Genomic DNA, 15,973 nt, shown 5'->3' on the forward strand with positions numbered 1-15,973 from the left:
GGGAGCTGGTGGCTACTATTATGGGATTTATTTTTAGGCAAGAGATTAAGAACAGCTTAAAGATGAAGTATGAGGCTTTCTTGAAGCCGGCCAGTGATACAGGCAGTCACCGACGTGAGCCAGTGGGTACCATCTAGGAAACTTTGCAGTGCTGCAGGCCCAGAGCAACACAGACTGAGAAATTCCTGCCTACTCTTGTGGAGAAAGGCGGCTTTCCCTGGGGTGGCTGCAGTGTCACAGCTGTCCTTGGGCTGATAGAAAGGACCCAAAGAAGCAGAATCAAGACATCTGTTTTGTATAGAGTAGCAACTGCGATCCAGGCAGACACGGGTCTTGTGGCAACGTTTCCTCTGGGGTTGCTTGTTTCTAGCTGACTGGTGTCGTTCTGGCCTGTGGCTTCTCTCAGTGTGTTGCAGATCACAGTGCAAGATGGCGTAACTGGTGGGTGGCAGGTCTGCCTCTGCCCAGACTTGAGGACATTATTCTCAGCTCCCTTCCTTTGTGGCCTTCACTATGCAAACTGCTGAAAAGTTGTCTGAACAGACTGATCCAGCCAAGACCTGGCAGTTCTTATCTCCCCGCCCCCAGCGTCTCGGGGCTGGGGGAGCCCTGTGGGTAACAGCTACCCACCTTCTGGCCTGTGATTGCCCTTTCAGTGGGGTTGTTTCCCAGAGGCAGGGCTCTGTGGTCCTGGGGGCTCTTGATGTGACCTGACCTCCTCTTTGGTGCCACAGGGTCTCCTGCTGCCCGGGAAGGTGAGCCCTCGGCCCATCAAAGGCTCTCTTGTTTGTGGTTTGCAGCAGGCAGCTGCTGGGCACAGAGCTCACACATAAAGATCAAGAAGCTTCAATGGCTCCCTGTGGCTTCTAGGATAAAACAGACTCCTCTGTTAGACATTTAAGATCTTTCACAATTTGACTGCATGCTGCTTAACCGGCTGATTGCATGATTGCATCATGATTTTTATGTTCCAAGAAAACCGGCCTATTTGTTCTTCCCCATATTCAATATTCCATCTCTTACCTCCATGCCTTTGCAGGTCTGTTCCCCATGCCCAGAGCGTCTTCCAACCCAACTGCTTACTCCCCAGGAGACTTCTCTAAATCCCTCTGACTAGTGCTTGCCTTCCCTTTTCCTTTGCTTTCATGTTGTACATCCATATTTCCCATACTTGCTTGTGCACATGTTTTTCCTCAGTAGTTTTTAAGCTCTTTGAGGAAACTGGCAGTTTCTTTTTGGCATCTTCAGCTCCTAGGACAGTCTGTGACCCAGAAAGCCAGGGATTACATTTGGGATTTTATCAGTCTCAGCAACTCAGATACAAAATATTTCTTGAATAAATACCAATGTCTCTGTTACCTTCTCAGCAGTTTGTCTTAGAAAACAAGTAGGTAATTTGCCAGTTTTTGTCAGAAATGAGAATTTGAACCCAAATCTTTTTGACTCCAGAATTGGCTTTCTCTCTATTAAACCATCCTGCCTCCCACCTGGCCCGTCAAGAGGTTTAACAAGCTTGTTGAGTAATGTCAAGGTAAAAGGTAAACAGACAATTCTTCACACAAGTTGTTTTATTAATAGGCCATCAAACCTATCGATAAAGGATGGTCAGTGACACTGCTCTGGCCAGAGATCCAGAATTGAAGGTACATTCAGTTTTATAAGCATAAAACTTAAAAAAAAATCATGTCATTAAGTTTGGTAATGTCATAAGGTTTTGGGATCATGATTGCTTACATTTTTAAAAAAAAATGGATGTAGCCCTCATGTGGAACAAAGACCACTTCTCTCTCTCTCTCTCTCTCTAACAAATGTTTATGTGAATTAATGAGTCCTAATGCATTCTGGGGTCACTGATTGGGACCCAGGTATATAAGCTCACTGGCCCCTGGGGGATTAGGCAAAACCACCATTTTAATTGCTGAAGATGGGACAAGGTCAATTAGTCCAGCTTCTCAAGTTTAACCCAGACAGCCCTTGCAGGATGCTGAGATGATGTGTCATATGGTCATGAGAATAGAACTTCCTTAAACTAACAGTGAGAGTGGGAAAACTTAAGCCTTTGGTATTTAACTTCCTAGAGAGACTGAACTTTTGAACTCCTAAGCTTCTTCATTCAGGGACAAAGAGGCTTACATAGAATACAGTATATGGTTCCAGAATAAAACCACTTACAGAGTCAACTCAAATAGAAAATGCATAAACAACGTCTGATTTTGACAATGAATTCTCGGCATCTAAGTGGTGCAGTGGGTAGATGCTGGACCAGGTTTGAACACCGAGTTCAAATCTAGTCCCAGGCATTTAGTAACTGTGTGACCTTGGGAAAGTCATTTAACTACCGTCTGCCTCGGTTTTCTCAGCTGTCAGATGAGGATAATAGGACCTTCCTCCCAGGGTTGTTGTGAGGATTAAATGAGAATTTTTGTAAAGCACTTTTCAAACTTTAAAGCACTATGTAACTTCTAACTTTCATCATCATCATCATCATTATTACTAATAAATACAGTATCTGGAATAATTCTGGATAAGCATATCCTGGGGTACTCAGTAAATATAATATGGTGCAGTGGAAAGTTATCATTCTAAGGCATACAAGAGGGTTTTGCCCTTGTCTGGCTGAACCAACATTGCACAAGTCTCACAGTCCGTCTGGTGGATGGAAGGAGTGATCAACAGGAAGCACACAGAGGAAGCCAGGGGGAGGCTGTTCCTGCATCCTTCTTGGTTCTTCTGCCTCAGCCATCCGACTCAGCTGCTCATGTTGTCCTTTCAGGTTTGAGCCAACCATTGGATGCCATGGGAGTCAGCCCTTCCCTGGGGCTTCCGCCCGTAGCTGGCCCCCATCTTGTAGGCTGTGGAGATGTGATGGAAGGCCAGACTCGCCAGGTATGCTATGGCACCTCAGTCCTTCTTCCCCTTCCTCTGACTGCCCGGAGTTCTCTGTTTCTCCATTTCTCCCAACATTTCATGTGATGACAATTTACTGCCAGTTCCCAAATAGAGTTTATTCTGGTGATAGAGCTGTGAGGATCAATCAGTCCTCTTAGATTTCTCCTCTTCCCCATTAGAAGAAGTCTTAGAGAGAATTAATGGTTGGTTCCCTCAAATAGGCTAGGTTGTGGGAAAGACTTGGAAAGGGCCTCTAGAGTTCGGTCACTAGAGACATCTTTCAGTCCATTAACCCTTCTAGGGGGAGGGGTTGCAACAGATGCACTAATGAGAGAGTTCTCTGATCTCATCTTTAGCGGCTTCTAAAAATGGAAGAACAGATGGATCATGGGTCGGGGTGCATCTGTCTGACTCTTAGAAGTCAGGTTGACCCCTCTGAGGTCAGTGTTGCTCTACTCTGGCTCCCCATTTCTCCACAGGGGAAGAAATTCTGACCCCCTCTTTTCTCAAATTATCCCCTCCACATCCTGTCCTCTAGCTCCTCTTTTTCTGCTTCTAGTTTCTTCTTGCTTTATTCTTCACTTTTCTGTCTCTGCATTATTTCGTATTCTTTCTCTTTCTCATTCTGATTTCTCTCTTACCATGGGCACTCAATTCCTGCTAGCTCTGCTACCTCTTGCTATATAGGATAAATTTGTGGCTTTCCTGTTGTGATCAGCCAGCAAAAGTAACTTGTTAGGCCAATGTCCTGGAGCACTGGGGTATATTCTCCAAATTGCAGGGACTCAGTCTAGAGTCGGGCAGGGAAGTCACCTGTCTTGAGCAGCCATTGCCTTCTTCTCTCCAACAGGGTAGCTTCTTCCGCCTCTTCTACCCCTGCCAAGAAACCGAGGGGGAAGTCGAGCAGCCCCTGTGGATCCCCCGATATGAATACTGTGTCGGCCTGGCGGACTTTCTGCGCATCAATAAGCGCTGGGGGGGAATGCTATTCAATGTAGCTGTGGGTAAGGGTAGGACTGACCTCCTGCTTCTCTTTCCCCTTATCTGCTACTGAAGAGGTGCCTAAATAGGCATGACAATTCTGGAAGTGAAAGGAACAGAACCTGCAAGCCTAGGTTGGACTGGATTTTCCCAGTGAGCATTGCTCAAAGAATGGGCTTGTACCCACTGCTTTTTGCAGTGGCTGACAAAGTAGCCTATGTATTCCACTCTCCTGTTGTCCCTCCCGGATGACATGATCTGTCCCTAGAAGCCCTGCGCCTTAGAAATGCTAATAACTTGCGTGTTTTCTCCATCTCATCCTCCCCTTTCACCATATTTAACCCTAACTTCTGTGTTATTCTCATCTTCCCCAAGAGACTGGTGGGATAGTAATGATATAAGTGATAAGTACTTTTGGGATCAGGGAAGGGCCCTTGCTCCCACTTGTATTCACTTGGCCCCTGATCCTACCAACTCCAATGTAACAGGGAGTTCCATTTTCTGTGTTTCTCCTAGGGTCCTGCCGCCTCCCCATCAGCTGGAATGGCCGCTTTAAATCTCAGGGCTCTGGGTACCCACTGATCATTTTCTCCCATGGCTTGGGAGCCTTCAGGTAAGAGTTCTCCTCTGCTTCTCCCATTTCTTGCATAGTGAAAGTTATTAATCCAATAAAGTTATTAATCTATACTGTCATATTATGGGCCATGCTGCCAGAGGGCAGCAGGTAAGCAGAGAAATAGTACTTTCTTTCCATTTGCTATCCATTCTGTATTGGCTTATGTTCCTATCAAAATCTATAGTTTACAAAGCAGTTGGCTCATAACCTTCCAAGGCAGGTGCTACAATGCAAATGCCATTATTCCTATTTTGTAGATGAGAAAAATTAAGCCCACATAGGTCATTATTTGCTCACAGTTGTATAGATGGCAAGTAGCATAGAGACTCAACTCCCATCTCTTGACTGTACATACAATGTCTGCAGGAAACTATTATACTAAAATTTTCCTTCTACGGGAGTTCCTTTTCCATGAAGTCTTTCCAGGATGACCCCAATCCTTTCCCTACCTCAGATACCTTCCCCTGTAACTTCACTAACCCCTTCCCTTTACTGAAATATACAGATGATTTATCTTGAAAAATATGAGATAAAAACTTGGAACACGAGGTTTTACAAGGGTATATGTTGAAAATTATCCATGCATATGTTTTGAAAATAAAAAGCTTTAATTAAAAAAAATGTGAGATGATATATAGAAATCTAAGATGTACTTATCAGACTGGATGGTGCCCTTTGTTTTCATGGGGGAAATGGTCAAAGAATGTCCTTCGTTTGCTAAGCCAGTCATGACTCCAAATGAGATTCTTAAACTCCAACTTCCAAACTGTGGTCTGGTCTCCCTCTGAATCTTGTGAATTTTCTCCTTCCATTTTTGAAATTGGCAGATTCTAATCTAGGCTAATCTGTGCTAATGCCTTAGTATTTCATCTTTATGGCTGACTTAGGCCAAACCTTGCTTCATTGTCATTGATAAAGCTTCACGAGTCACTCTGGTCAGAAGTTTCATCTCCAGCTTTCTAGGGATGAGTTCTCAGGTGGCAAACGCGCTGTAACTCTGCATAATGCCCTTCCTGCTGGGGAGGGTCTGCCAGGGCTTACACCCCTCTGGGGTAGGTTTCGAAGGCCAGAAGGCCCTCTGTGCCACATTAAGGCGTCAGCAGAGAGCTCTGATGGACGACCTTCAGGGGGCCAGCTTCTTCAAAGGAGGGATCATATCTTCTTTCTGATAGTCTTTTGATTCATTCAGCAAATGTGGATTAGGTAGATAGTTCACCATAGTGAGAGAAACTCAAGCTTGAGTAAAACAACCTCCCCCCACAAGGAGTTCTAGTCTTTTAGGGGGATTGAGAAATGTGCATGGGAAACACAGTTCAAGGTAGAAAGGGACATATTAAGACATATAAGGATCTTATTATCAAGCAGTGGATGTGCAGGGGGATAACAAGTTGGGGAAGGCCTCCTTCAGCAGAGAGTAGATGAGCTGGCCTTGACCAGATGGAGGTGGACCAGTGCCCTGGGTGTATCGGTGGGGTGTAATTACATGAGGAGCCAGGGTGTGGGGGCTGGAAAGCGCCCAGTGTTTTCATGGAATGGTGATTAGCAGAAGATTCTATGAGAAAATAGGATCGTGAGGTGACGAGACAGGAAGCACTGCAGAATCCTAGATCTGAATAATAAGCACCCCCATTTCTATGGCATTTTTAAGACTCACAAAGTGCTTTCTTACAGTAGCCCTGAGAGGCGAATGGTGTAAGGATCACTCCCGTGAAATTGCTGCTCAGGCTGAATAATGTGATTTCCCCAGGGTCCTTCCGTTAGAGAGTTCCAGGACTCAGCTCCAGAACTTGCAAACCCCTCATCTTATAGATGAGGAAAACTAAGGGACAGATTGGCAGCAAGCTCCCTGAGGCCACAAAATAAGTGGTGGAGGCAGGAAAGAAGCCAGGCCTCTCAGGGCTCGTCTAGGGTGCTTTCTTGTGTGCTCCTTGGCCTCCCGGAAAGCCTTTGAGCGCTAGCCTGAGGAGTCCTCTCATCCCCAGACATCCAGGGTCTCTCTCTCTGACTTTCTAGCTTCTACAGAGCTGACTAAACATGTTCACCCATGGGTGAGTGAGTTGTAATGCTCTGATGGGGAAAGACACTGCATGATGTGGGGCAGGCGGGGAGGCTTCCTCAGCTTCCTTCCCCTTATTTCCCTCCTTCTGCTACCTTTGCCACAATAACCAACCAGTTATCTGGACCTCTGGGGCTCTCCTTACCAGCCATAGTCTCCCTGTTGCTGCCAAACCCTTCCTTGGTCATGGGAGAAGACAGATCAGAGGTAAACAAGGACAGGCAGCAAGCATTTATTAAGCAGTCGCTGTATGCCCCGCACAGTGCTAAGCCCTGGAAACACAAGTAAGACACCTTGTCCTCAAAGAGCTTCCATTCTAACCAGGGAGGTTTCCATGAAGAAGCAGAGGGGATCAAGGAAAGCACCAGGGTAGGGGGGGGGGGCCGGAGCAAAGGCTGTGGCTCATGTGGGCCTTCTCAAAATAGAAGGAGCAGAAAGAGCTCACTGGTAGGAAAGGGCCAAGTGACGAACAGCCGAAACAGCCTGGAGTCCAGAGAATTAAAGTGAAGCAAGAAAGGAGAAGGAGTTTCTCTTTCTTTTCTGGGAAGAGCCCAAGCACCCTGGGGAGATACCCTTTGGGTCCTATTTGGAGGAAGGGCTGCATGCGCTCGAAGGGTTTGAAGAACAGGAGGAAAGCCCTCCTATCTGGGACACTGTCCGGAAGACCCCTGGGCAAGTTCAGGCCAGATTCTGGGATGGGGTCCCATCCAGATACTAGAATTCTGTAATCAGCAGACATAAAACAGTGCTGAAGTGCCAAGGGAGAGGGGGGGGGACAGCCTGTGGTTGTCTGGGCTTAGAGAATGTGTGGGGTGAATTCCCCATGGTTTCCTGAAGAAGGGGATCTGGAGCCAATAGGGAACAGAAGTCATAGTCAGGAAGAGGGAGCAGGAAGTGAAGGCCCCCATAAGTCTTGCCCCAAACCAGCCTTTGTGGCTCCTCTGGGACAGGGAGGCCGGTCTTCTGCTTAGCCTGTCTGCTCTCTGCTTCTCCCCAGGACCGTGTACTCTGCCTTCTGCATGGAGCTGGCTTCTCGTGGCTTTGTGGTGGCTGTGCCAGAGCACAGGTGAGGGAAAGACCCGAGGGGGAGGGGACAGTCTGGAAAGTGCCCTCTAGCTTTCTTCTCTTCTTCGGGGCCCAGCAATGGCGGGGCCAAATGGAGAGCGGCGGAGGGGGAGAGTAGGGCTGAAGAATGCCTTCTCTCTTCCCCTCCCCTTCCTCCAGTCAGCCCTATGTCTTTCAAGGGACCATTCTGCCTCAGCCACCTACTTCTACAAGCATGCTACGGGGGAGAGCCGTCCCCAGGCTGGGTCACTGGAGGAAGAGTGGATCGCTTACCGCAGGGTCGAGGAAGGGGAGAAAGAATTCCGGATTCGAAACCCCCAGGTGAGTTTGTGCCAGGGAAGGGAGACCCAGGGGGTGTGTCCTGACCCTCCCCCGGACCTGAGTCCCTCACCCACTCAGAGCTGCTGTTGCAGAAGGCCTGAGGAAGCTCAGGCTGTAGGAGAGAGCCATCCTACAGCACAATAAAGAAAAGGACCTTGGGGACCCTTGGCTGGAAGCCTTGGTTTTGTGTTCATCCTCATTTCTCCAGGGTTTTATTGTTCACAGAGCAGTCACCTCACAATAATCCAAGTATTCTTATCCCTCTTTTATAATAAGGAAATTTCCAGTGAAGTGTCCTGACTCATACCCTAAATGGGTCCAAGTCAGGATTTGAACTCAGGTCTCAGAGCCCCAGGGAGAGAGCTTTTCCCTTATTCTTCCCAACAGCCACACAAATGGGAGGCCTGGAAATCCCCTAGGAACAACTAAGCAGAAAATGCTTAACACTCGACACACCAGTGCACATTCTGCCCCTTATTACATTTCCCTGAGCAGGCAGGGGGCCGGGGGTGGGGCTCTGCCTGGAATAACTGGAATAACATGAGCATAATTGAGAGTTGGCTCAGATTAGTGGCTGGTGGTCTGTGAGGGATAAGAATTACGACACTTAATACGTTTTGGAAGTCACCATGTAGTCTCTTTATTGTGTTTCGTATACATACATGTGTAGAATACATGTATGTGTGCACATACATATACACACTTGTAATTCATTGTGTGTGATACACATACATACATGATATATATATACACATATATGTATGCACATGTATATATATATATATATATATATATATACTCACACACACTTTCACACACACACACACACACACACACACACACACACACATGTATATATATACCTGTGTGGTTTCTTTTCAATTATTGCCACAGATGCTTTAGTCAACCTCATCCATACTGGTTTATACACTATATCATATTATTTATACAAGTGAAACAGTAACAAATAGCCCTCCTTAATAGTCTTCAGAAGACTTTTGTTAGGCCCTGAGGGGCCCCCATCTCTGATGTCTGTCCCTTTTTTTCCACTACCACTTCATAATACATACATAATACATAATGGAAAAGCAACAACATCAACTTCTTTGTCTGTTGTTCTTCAAAGCATTATGTTTACTTTGTCCAAATTACACAATTAAAAAAGGCCTCTTTCTCTGTGAATGTCCTGCTCCTACCTCCTGCGCAGTTCTGTTCCCTTCCCTGATAGGTCCCTTTAGACTTAGCAGTCTGGGAGGTGCCTAAGTAAAGGAGAAGGAATATTGAACTTGAAGTCCAGGAGAGACAGTAGGAGGCATTAGAAAGAATACTGAATTGGGAGTCAGAGGTCTGGGTTCAAATCCCACTTTTATTGCTCACTTTGTATGATGTTGGTAAAGTCACTTTGGGCCTTTGACAAAGGAAGTATTAGATCACCTCTAAGATAGAACCTCTAAGTCCCTTTCAGTTCTAAATCTGTGGTTCCTCTAATATAGGCTAGAATGAGGCTTTTTAAACTTTTTCCACTTGCTACTCCACTTTTTATGTGACCTTGGGCATATAGGTATGTAAAATAGGTGTGCAAACCAAACATTTATTGATAATGAATCATAAGTTTTGTGATCCCCACATTCAGATTGTGAAATCCCATATAGGGTCAAGAACCACAGTTTAAAAAGCTAAGGGCCAGAATATGACCTCTGATAAATTCTGGCTCTGGAGCCTTGGGAAAGAAGAGAAAGTACCAAGCATTTCTGTGTGCCAAGCACACTGCTAAGCAGCTAACATTCACATAGTGCTTACTTGTGGGCCAGACACTGCCAGGTCTTTATAATTATTATCGCCTTTGATTCTCCAAATCCTGGGAAGTGGGCACTCTGGTTCCCTTCATTTACTGATGAGGAAACTGAAGCAAACAGGTGAAGTGACTCACCCAGGATCATGCAGCTACTGGGTGTCTGAGGCTACATTTGAACTCAGGTCTTCCCAACTGCAGGCCCAGCTCTGTGTGTGCTGTGGTGCCCCCAGCTCCTTAGCCCCGAGGTGCTTTTATAACCATTAAACTAATGTATGTCTGAGTCTCTTCTTCTGAGAAGCAGTGTGGCTCGGTCAGTAGGAAGGTGGGACCGGAAGGCAGGAACACCTGGCTTCCTTTGACCTGAACAAGTCACTTGTAACCTCTCCAAGACCATAAGTGACGGAGAAGGGACTGACCTGTGCTGGGAGAGGACGTTCCCTATACCAGTGAAACCGCAGGACTGATCTCTTTTCATCTAGATCAGGGGTCAGCAAACTGTAGCTCATGGGCCAAATCTAGCAAACTTTCTTAACTCATGGGCCACACAGAAACTGATGGTGGACCAGATTTGGTCCTTGAACCAGTTTGCTGACCTTTGATCTAAAGTATTATGATAGTTTCCTACCTAAACTTCCTATCTTCAGACCATCCCTCTCCCATTCATCCTTTACAGCATTGCTAGTGTCATCTTCTCAACATTTCTCTTTTTTTAACTTTATTTTTTATTTTTAAAAATTTATTTAATATTTTATTTCCCCCCAATTATATGTAAAAACAGTTTTTAACATTTGCTTTTAGAACTTTGAGTTCCAAATTCTTTCCCTTCTTCCCTGTCCCCTTCATTGAGAAGGCTAGCAATTTGATGCCTGTGTAAGTCCTGCAAAACACATTTCCAGTGTGATCCTGAACAAGTCATTTAGCCCTCATTGCTTCACAAAACAAACAAAAAACAACAATAACAGAAAAGAAAGTGGAGTTATCATGAAGAGAGATTGTTTAAACAGCAACATGTTGTGATCATCAGCTATGATAGACATCTCTCCTCACTAATGCAATGATAAAAGACAATTTCAAAAGACCCATAAAGGAAAATGGCATCCACATGCAGAGAAAGAATTATGGAATCTAAAAGCAGAACAAAGCATGCTATTTTCACTTTATTTTTTCTTCTCGTGGTTTTTTCCCTTTTGTCCTTTTTCTTCTTTCACAATATGACCAACGTGGAAATAAGATGATTACACATGGAGAGCCTATTATCAGATGGCTTGCTATCTTGGGGAGGGAGAGAGGACAGAAAGAGAGAGAAAAATTTGGAACTCTAAATCTTATAAAAATCAATGTTGAAAACTCTCTTTACAATTGGAAATAAAATACTATTTAAATTTAATAAAATACTATTAAAAACATTATTCCGTTTTAGTCATCTCAACATTTCTAATCATGTCACTTCTCTCCTTTAAAACCTACTCTGCGTTCTGCACTGTGTACTTGAGAAGGGAATAAACATTTTCTGTACTGCCTACGTGTCAGGCCCTGTGTTAAACTGTTTACAGACAGCTCATTTAATCCTCACAACCACCCTATCAGGTAGATGCTGTTTGGCAGAGGAGACCGAGGCAGGGGAAGCAACTTGCCCAGGGCCACAGGGCTAGTCCGTGTCTGAGCCTTCCTGACTCCAGACCCAGGCTATCCCCCGGAGCCACCTCACTTGGCCCTCCCAACACCGGGGCCAGCCTCCCTTTCAGCCTTCTCTCCTTTAGGGTTCTCGGTCCCACCTTCATCTCCTGCTTTCCCCTTCGTGCCCTCTAGCCAGACTCTGCTAGTCTCCTTCCCTTTCTCAGCCAGGCCTCCCCCCACTCATGCTATGTCCTCCATGTGCTTTGTGACCCAGCTCAGTGGCCACCTCCTTCATGAAGCCTCTGCCTTCTTCCTTGAGGGAAAGTGAGCTCCCCCCTCAGAGAGCCCTTTGCCAGGCTTGGCCGGCGTACTTGTCTCACTTGTGTTGTGCTCATCAGTGCCCAGGTTGAAACCTCCTAGTAGATTAGGAGCAGCCTGTGCTCAGCCACAGCCCCAAGGACAGCCTAATTCATGGCAGTCACTTCATAAGTGTTGGTTGAATTGAATCAGCACATTAATACAGCCAGGTTATTAGATTAGCTGATCATCAGCTCCAAGAGGTAACAGAAGAAAGGCAGAAAGAGCTTACCCTAAGAGAATTCAATCTGAGTCAGAGAAGAGTTGAACTAAAAAAGGGGAAGTCCAGTGGTAGCAAGACCAGGAGTTCATTCATTCGATCTGCAAGCAGTTATTAATCCTTACTGTCTCCCAGGCACTGTGCTTAGTGCTAGGGATGCAAAGACAAAAAAAATGAAACATTTCCTGCCCATAAAAGAATGAATTATTGGGGGAGGTAGTGACTACATAAATAAGTGCAGAATGTACAAAAAATAATTGTTAGGGTACCCAGAGGGAATCTGTGGTGGTTTGGGGGGAAGTGGGTGAGTTGTGAAAGGCCCCGGCTCAGAGTCGGCTTCCCTCAAACCACAGATTCATTGTTAGTACTGAAGGCCCTTCCTTGTACCTTAACAAGAAGCTCTTAGAATAGCTTGTCTTTGTCTCCTTACCTGTTGAATTCCTGCTCCTTTCCTCTGCTAGGCGCTTGCTTTTCTTGGTGTTAAAGTGAATCATGTTGAACATATATAATTTCTGCAGATTGCTTGTATGGGAAAGAGGGAGTAAAATATGGGACTTAAAGTCATATAAAAATGAATGCTGGAAACTATCTTTACATGTAATTGGAAAAAATAAAATACTATTAAATGGGAAGACACAAAGTGAATCATATCTCCATGTTGGGCGTGTTCTGCCAGCCCACATTCTTCCTAGGGAGGACAGCCCAGCAATCACCTCCGAATGGGAGTGGGATGGGGATGGGCGACCGTCTGTGCTCAGAGGCTTGCCAAGTTTTTTTGCTCAGATATGTATGCAGATTCAGTATGCTGCCAATTAGAATATGCCAAATATGTACTAGGAACACAGGCTTTGATTCTACCTCTGCAGCATTTCTCACTTTGGACCCTTTCACTTTTCTCCCTACTGTTCCTCAAATTTAGGCCTTATGGCATCTTGCCTGCTATTATAGAAACCTCTTCACCAGTCTCCCTGCTTCCATTCCCTCCCTTCTTCAATCCAGCCCCTACCCAGACAGGCAGTTCTCTCTCTGTTATGGTTTACCTTGTGCTATGTTATTTATACATTTTGTATCCCCAGGTAGGATGTAACTTCCTGAGGGCAGGGACATGACAGGTGCCTGGCTTAGTGCAGAGGTGTCAAACTCCAGTAGGAACAGGGCTACTGAACCAGTACCTAGGGACCACAGATTCATTTAAAAAACCACATAGCACCATTATCTATGCTCTATTGTATTTTTATTTATTTTGTTAAATATTTCCCAATTACATTTTTTACAATTTTTAACATTGTTTTTATAATTTTTGAGTTCTAAAGTCTCTCTTTTCTTTCCTCTCCCATCCTTGAGAAGACAAGCAATTTTATGTAGATTATACGTGTACAGTCTTGTAAAACATATTTCCATATTATGTTGCAAAAGAAAATGCAGATAAAAAAACCCATACCCAACCCAAGAAAAATAAACAAAAAAGTAGACTTCAGTCTGCATTCAGACTCCCATCAGTTCTTTCTTTCTAAATGTGGATAGCATTTTTCACCATGAGCCCTTCAGAATTGTGTTGGATTTTTATATTGCTGAGCATAGATGAATCTTTCACAGTTGATCACCCCTCCAGTATTGCTATTGGTGTATAATTGGTTCTGTTTATTTCACTTTGCATCAGTTCAAGTCAGACTTCCCAAGCTTTTCTGAGCGCATCCTGCTCAGCTGCATTCCATCACAATCATCTGTCACAACTCGTTTGGATATCCCCCATTAATAGGTATCCCCTCAGTGTCCAATTCTGCTCTCAAAAAAAGAGCTGCTATAAATGTTTTTGCACATAAAAGCCTTTCCCAATTACGTTTTAATCTGTTTCCAGGGTAAGGCCATATGTTTGACACTTCCAGCTTAGTGGACAAACACTGTGGTTGGAGTTGGGAACATCTGGATTCAAAGGGGATACTGGATAAATCCCTTCCCTTCTCCAAGCCAGTTTCCTCAGTAAAATGAAAGTGTTAGACCTGATGGCTTCTAAAATGGCCCTTTCAGGGACATTTCACTCTAACTCCTGAACCTATAATTATCTTGTTTTTGACTCTGAATTCCCAGCAGCTCCCATAGTCACAGACTATGCCAAGATTGGATCACTTCCAGCTGTGTGAATCAGGGAAACCTTCATAGAATCTATGGAGGATAGATTTCTTGCTTAGAAAGTTATAATGAACAACATGAGAAAAGACCACAAAATGGAGAGTGTGATAGGAACATAGGCAAAAGAGTATGCAATATTGTTATTAGTACTAAGAATAATGGTCTTAGATTGCAGTCTGCTCAATGCCTTACATTCATTATCTCACTGAGATAAGTAGGACAACTATTAGCATCTCTGTTTTTCAGGTAAAATATCTGAGGCCCAGAATGGAGTCAGACTGCGGACAGTCATCAGGCAGCTAGCATTTTCTTTTTTTTTTTTTTCCTTTTTAAATTTTAATTAATATATATGCCCCTCCAAGGCAATCCCAATAGACTTCGGACAGAAAATGTCACCTGCATCCAGAAAAAGAACTATGGAGATTGAATGTAAATCAACATATGCTATATTCACTTCTTTTTTTCTCTCCCATGGCTTTTCCTATTTTGTTCTGATTTTTCTCTTCCAACATGATTCATTAAGCAATTCTACTAAAAATAAATTAATTAGATATGCCCCCCATTACATATAAAAACAATTTTAACATGTTTTCTAAAATTTTGAGTTTCAAATTTCCTCCTTTTCATTCTCCCCTCCTTGAAAAGGCAAGCAATTTGATATAGTCTAGATGGTGATCTTGATGGATGATATAATAATAGAAGTGATAAGGTATAAATAAGTATGTGAGTAGAGAGAAGGGGAAGGATACTAGAAATATTAATGGAAAGTAAACTCCTTGGATGAAGAGAAAGGTTTTTGTTTTGATTTTTTTAACCCTGGTGACCAGTATACTCTGTATGTAGTAGTTGCTTTTGGCCTTGAATGTCAGGATGATCATGCTGACCATGTGAAACCTGAACTCCTTCAGCCACTTGCAGACTCTTCTGGACCCTCTGGTACTTCCCCTCCACATGGACATGTCTTTGGGAATTACTGATAACTAACATGTTCAGAGCCCTACAAAGTTTATGAAGTGCTTTCCTCCCAGCAGCCCTTTAGGATAGAAAAGTGTGAGCACCGAGCCTGGAGTTGGAAAGACCCAAGTTCAAATCCAGACTCAGACACCTAACACCCAGCAGCTGTGTGACCCTAGGCAAGGCACTTAACCCCAATTGCCTCAGCAAAAAAACAAAAAAAGAAAGAAAAGTATGGCTCCTGTTCTTAACCATTTTACATATAGGAGAAGTAAAATGACTTTAATAGGGTCCTAGGGAGAGCCAGGACCCAAAGTCAGCCAATGCTCTGGACCACGCCAGCTGCTTGTACACAATGTTCTAGTCTGGGGGAGTCTTGGCCCTCCCGGGCCCCTGGGGATCAAACCAATTACTATGGGATGGGGGGGGCATCGTATGCTGGGTCTCACCAGGAAAATGCCTATTGCAGGTGCATCAGCGAGCTAATGAATGTGTTCGGGTATTGAGGATCCTGCAGGACATTACCACGGGCCAGAATGTCTCCAACATCTTGCCTGGCGGATTGGATCTGAAGACTCTGAAGGTACAGTGGCTTTCAGTTTACATCAGGGCGGTTTCCCATCCTGGAGGGGATATTGGATCTGAAGTTCTTCACGTCTGTTCCCCTGAAAGGCATCGTCCTGAATTCCTTCAAGGAAACATGTCTTGTCAAGCCAACAAGTATTTATTAAGCATTTCCCACATACCAGGTGCTGTACAAAGTGAGTCCTAGAATCTCAGCTGGAAGGAACTAGAGGGATCTGTTAGAACCAATCCTGGAATTTGCATCTTTTTTTGGATATCTCCCAGCAAATGGCCATCCAGACCCCAGTGGGGGACTTCCAGCAAAGGGAGTTCACAACCTTCATGGGCTGGTGAATTCCCTACTTTGGGAAGCAGTGCAAATGGGTGGTACAAATCAGAGTTTGATTC

The 15,973-nt window shown here is 44.6% G+C and overlaps 1 protein-coding gene across 4 annotated transcripts in view; it reads left to right on the top strand.

The window, feature by feature from the left end:
* The window catches only part of PAFAH2 (platelet activating factor acetylhydrolase 2), a 31,819-nt gene that overhangs the window by 6,318 nt on the left and 9,528 nt on the right, over positions 1 to 15,973 (top strand). For 2 of the 4 annotated variants that reach the window (XM_031962542.1, XM_031962543.1), the window contains exons 2-7: positions 2,774 to 2,886; positions 3,740 to 3,899; positions 4,387 to 4,483; positions 7,540 to 7,608; positions 7,787 to 7,928; positions 15,471 to 15,584. In XM_031962542.1, coding sequence (XP_031818402.1) covers positions 2,797 to 2,886; positions 3,740 to 3,899; positions 4,387 to 4,483; positions 7,540 to 7,608; positions 7,787 to 7,928; positions 15,471 to 15,584 — 672 coding nt within the window. In that variant the 5' untranslated portion in view covers positions 2,774 to 2,796. The remainder of the gene's footprint in view (positions 1 to 2,773; positions 2,887 to 3,739; positions 3,900 to 4,386; positions 4,484 to 7,539; positions 7,609 to 7,786; positions 7,929 to 15,470; positions 15,585 to 15,973) is intronic. The other 2 variants (XM_031962544.1, XM_031962545.1) reach the window with 1 other exon arrangement.

The sequence above is a fragment of the Sarcophilus harrisii genome, chromosome 3, assembly GCF_902635505.1.
Source record: "Sarcophilus harrisii chromosome 3, mSarHar1.11, whole genome shotgun sequence".
NCBI lineage: Eukaryota > Metazoa > Chordata > Mammalia > Dasyuromorphia > Dasyuridae > Sarcophilus > Sarcophilus harrisii.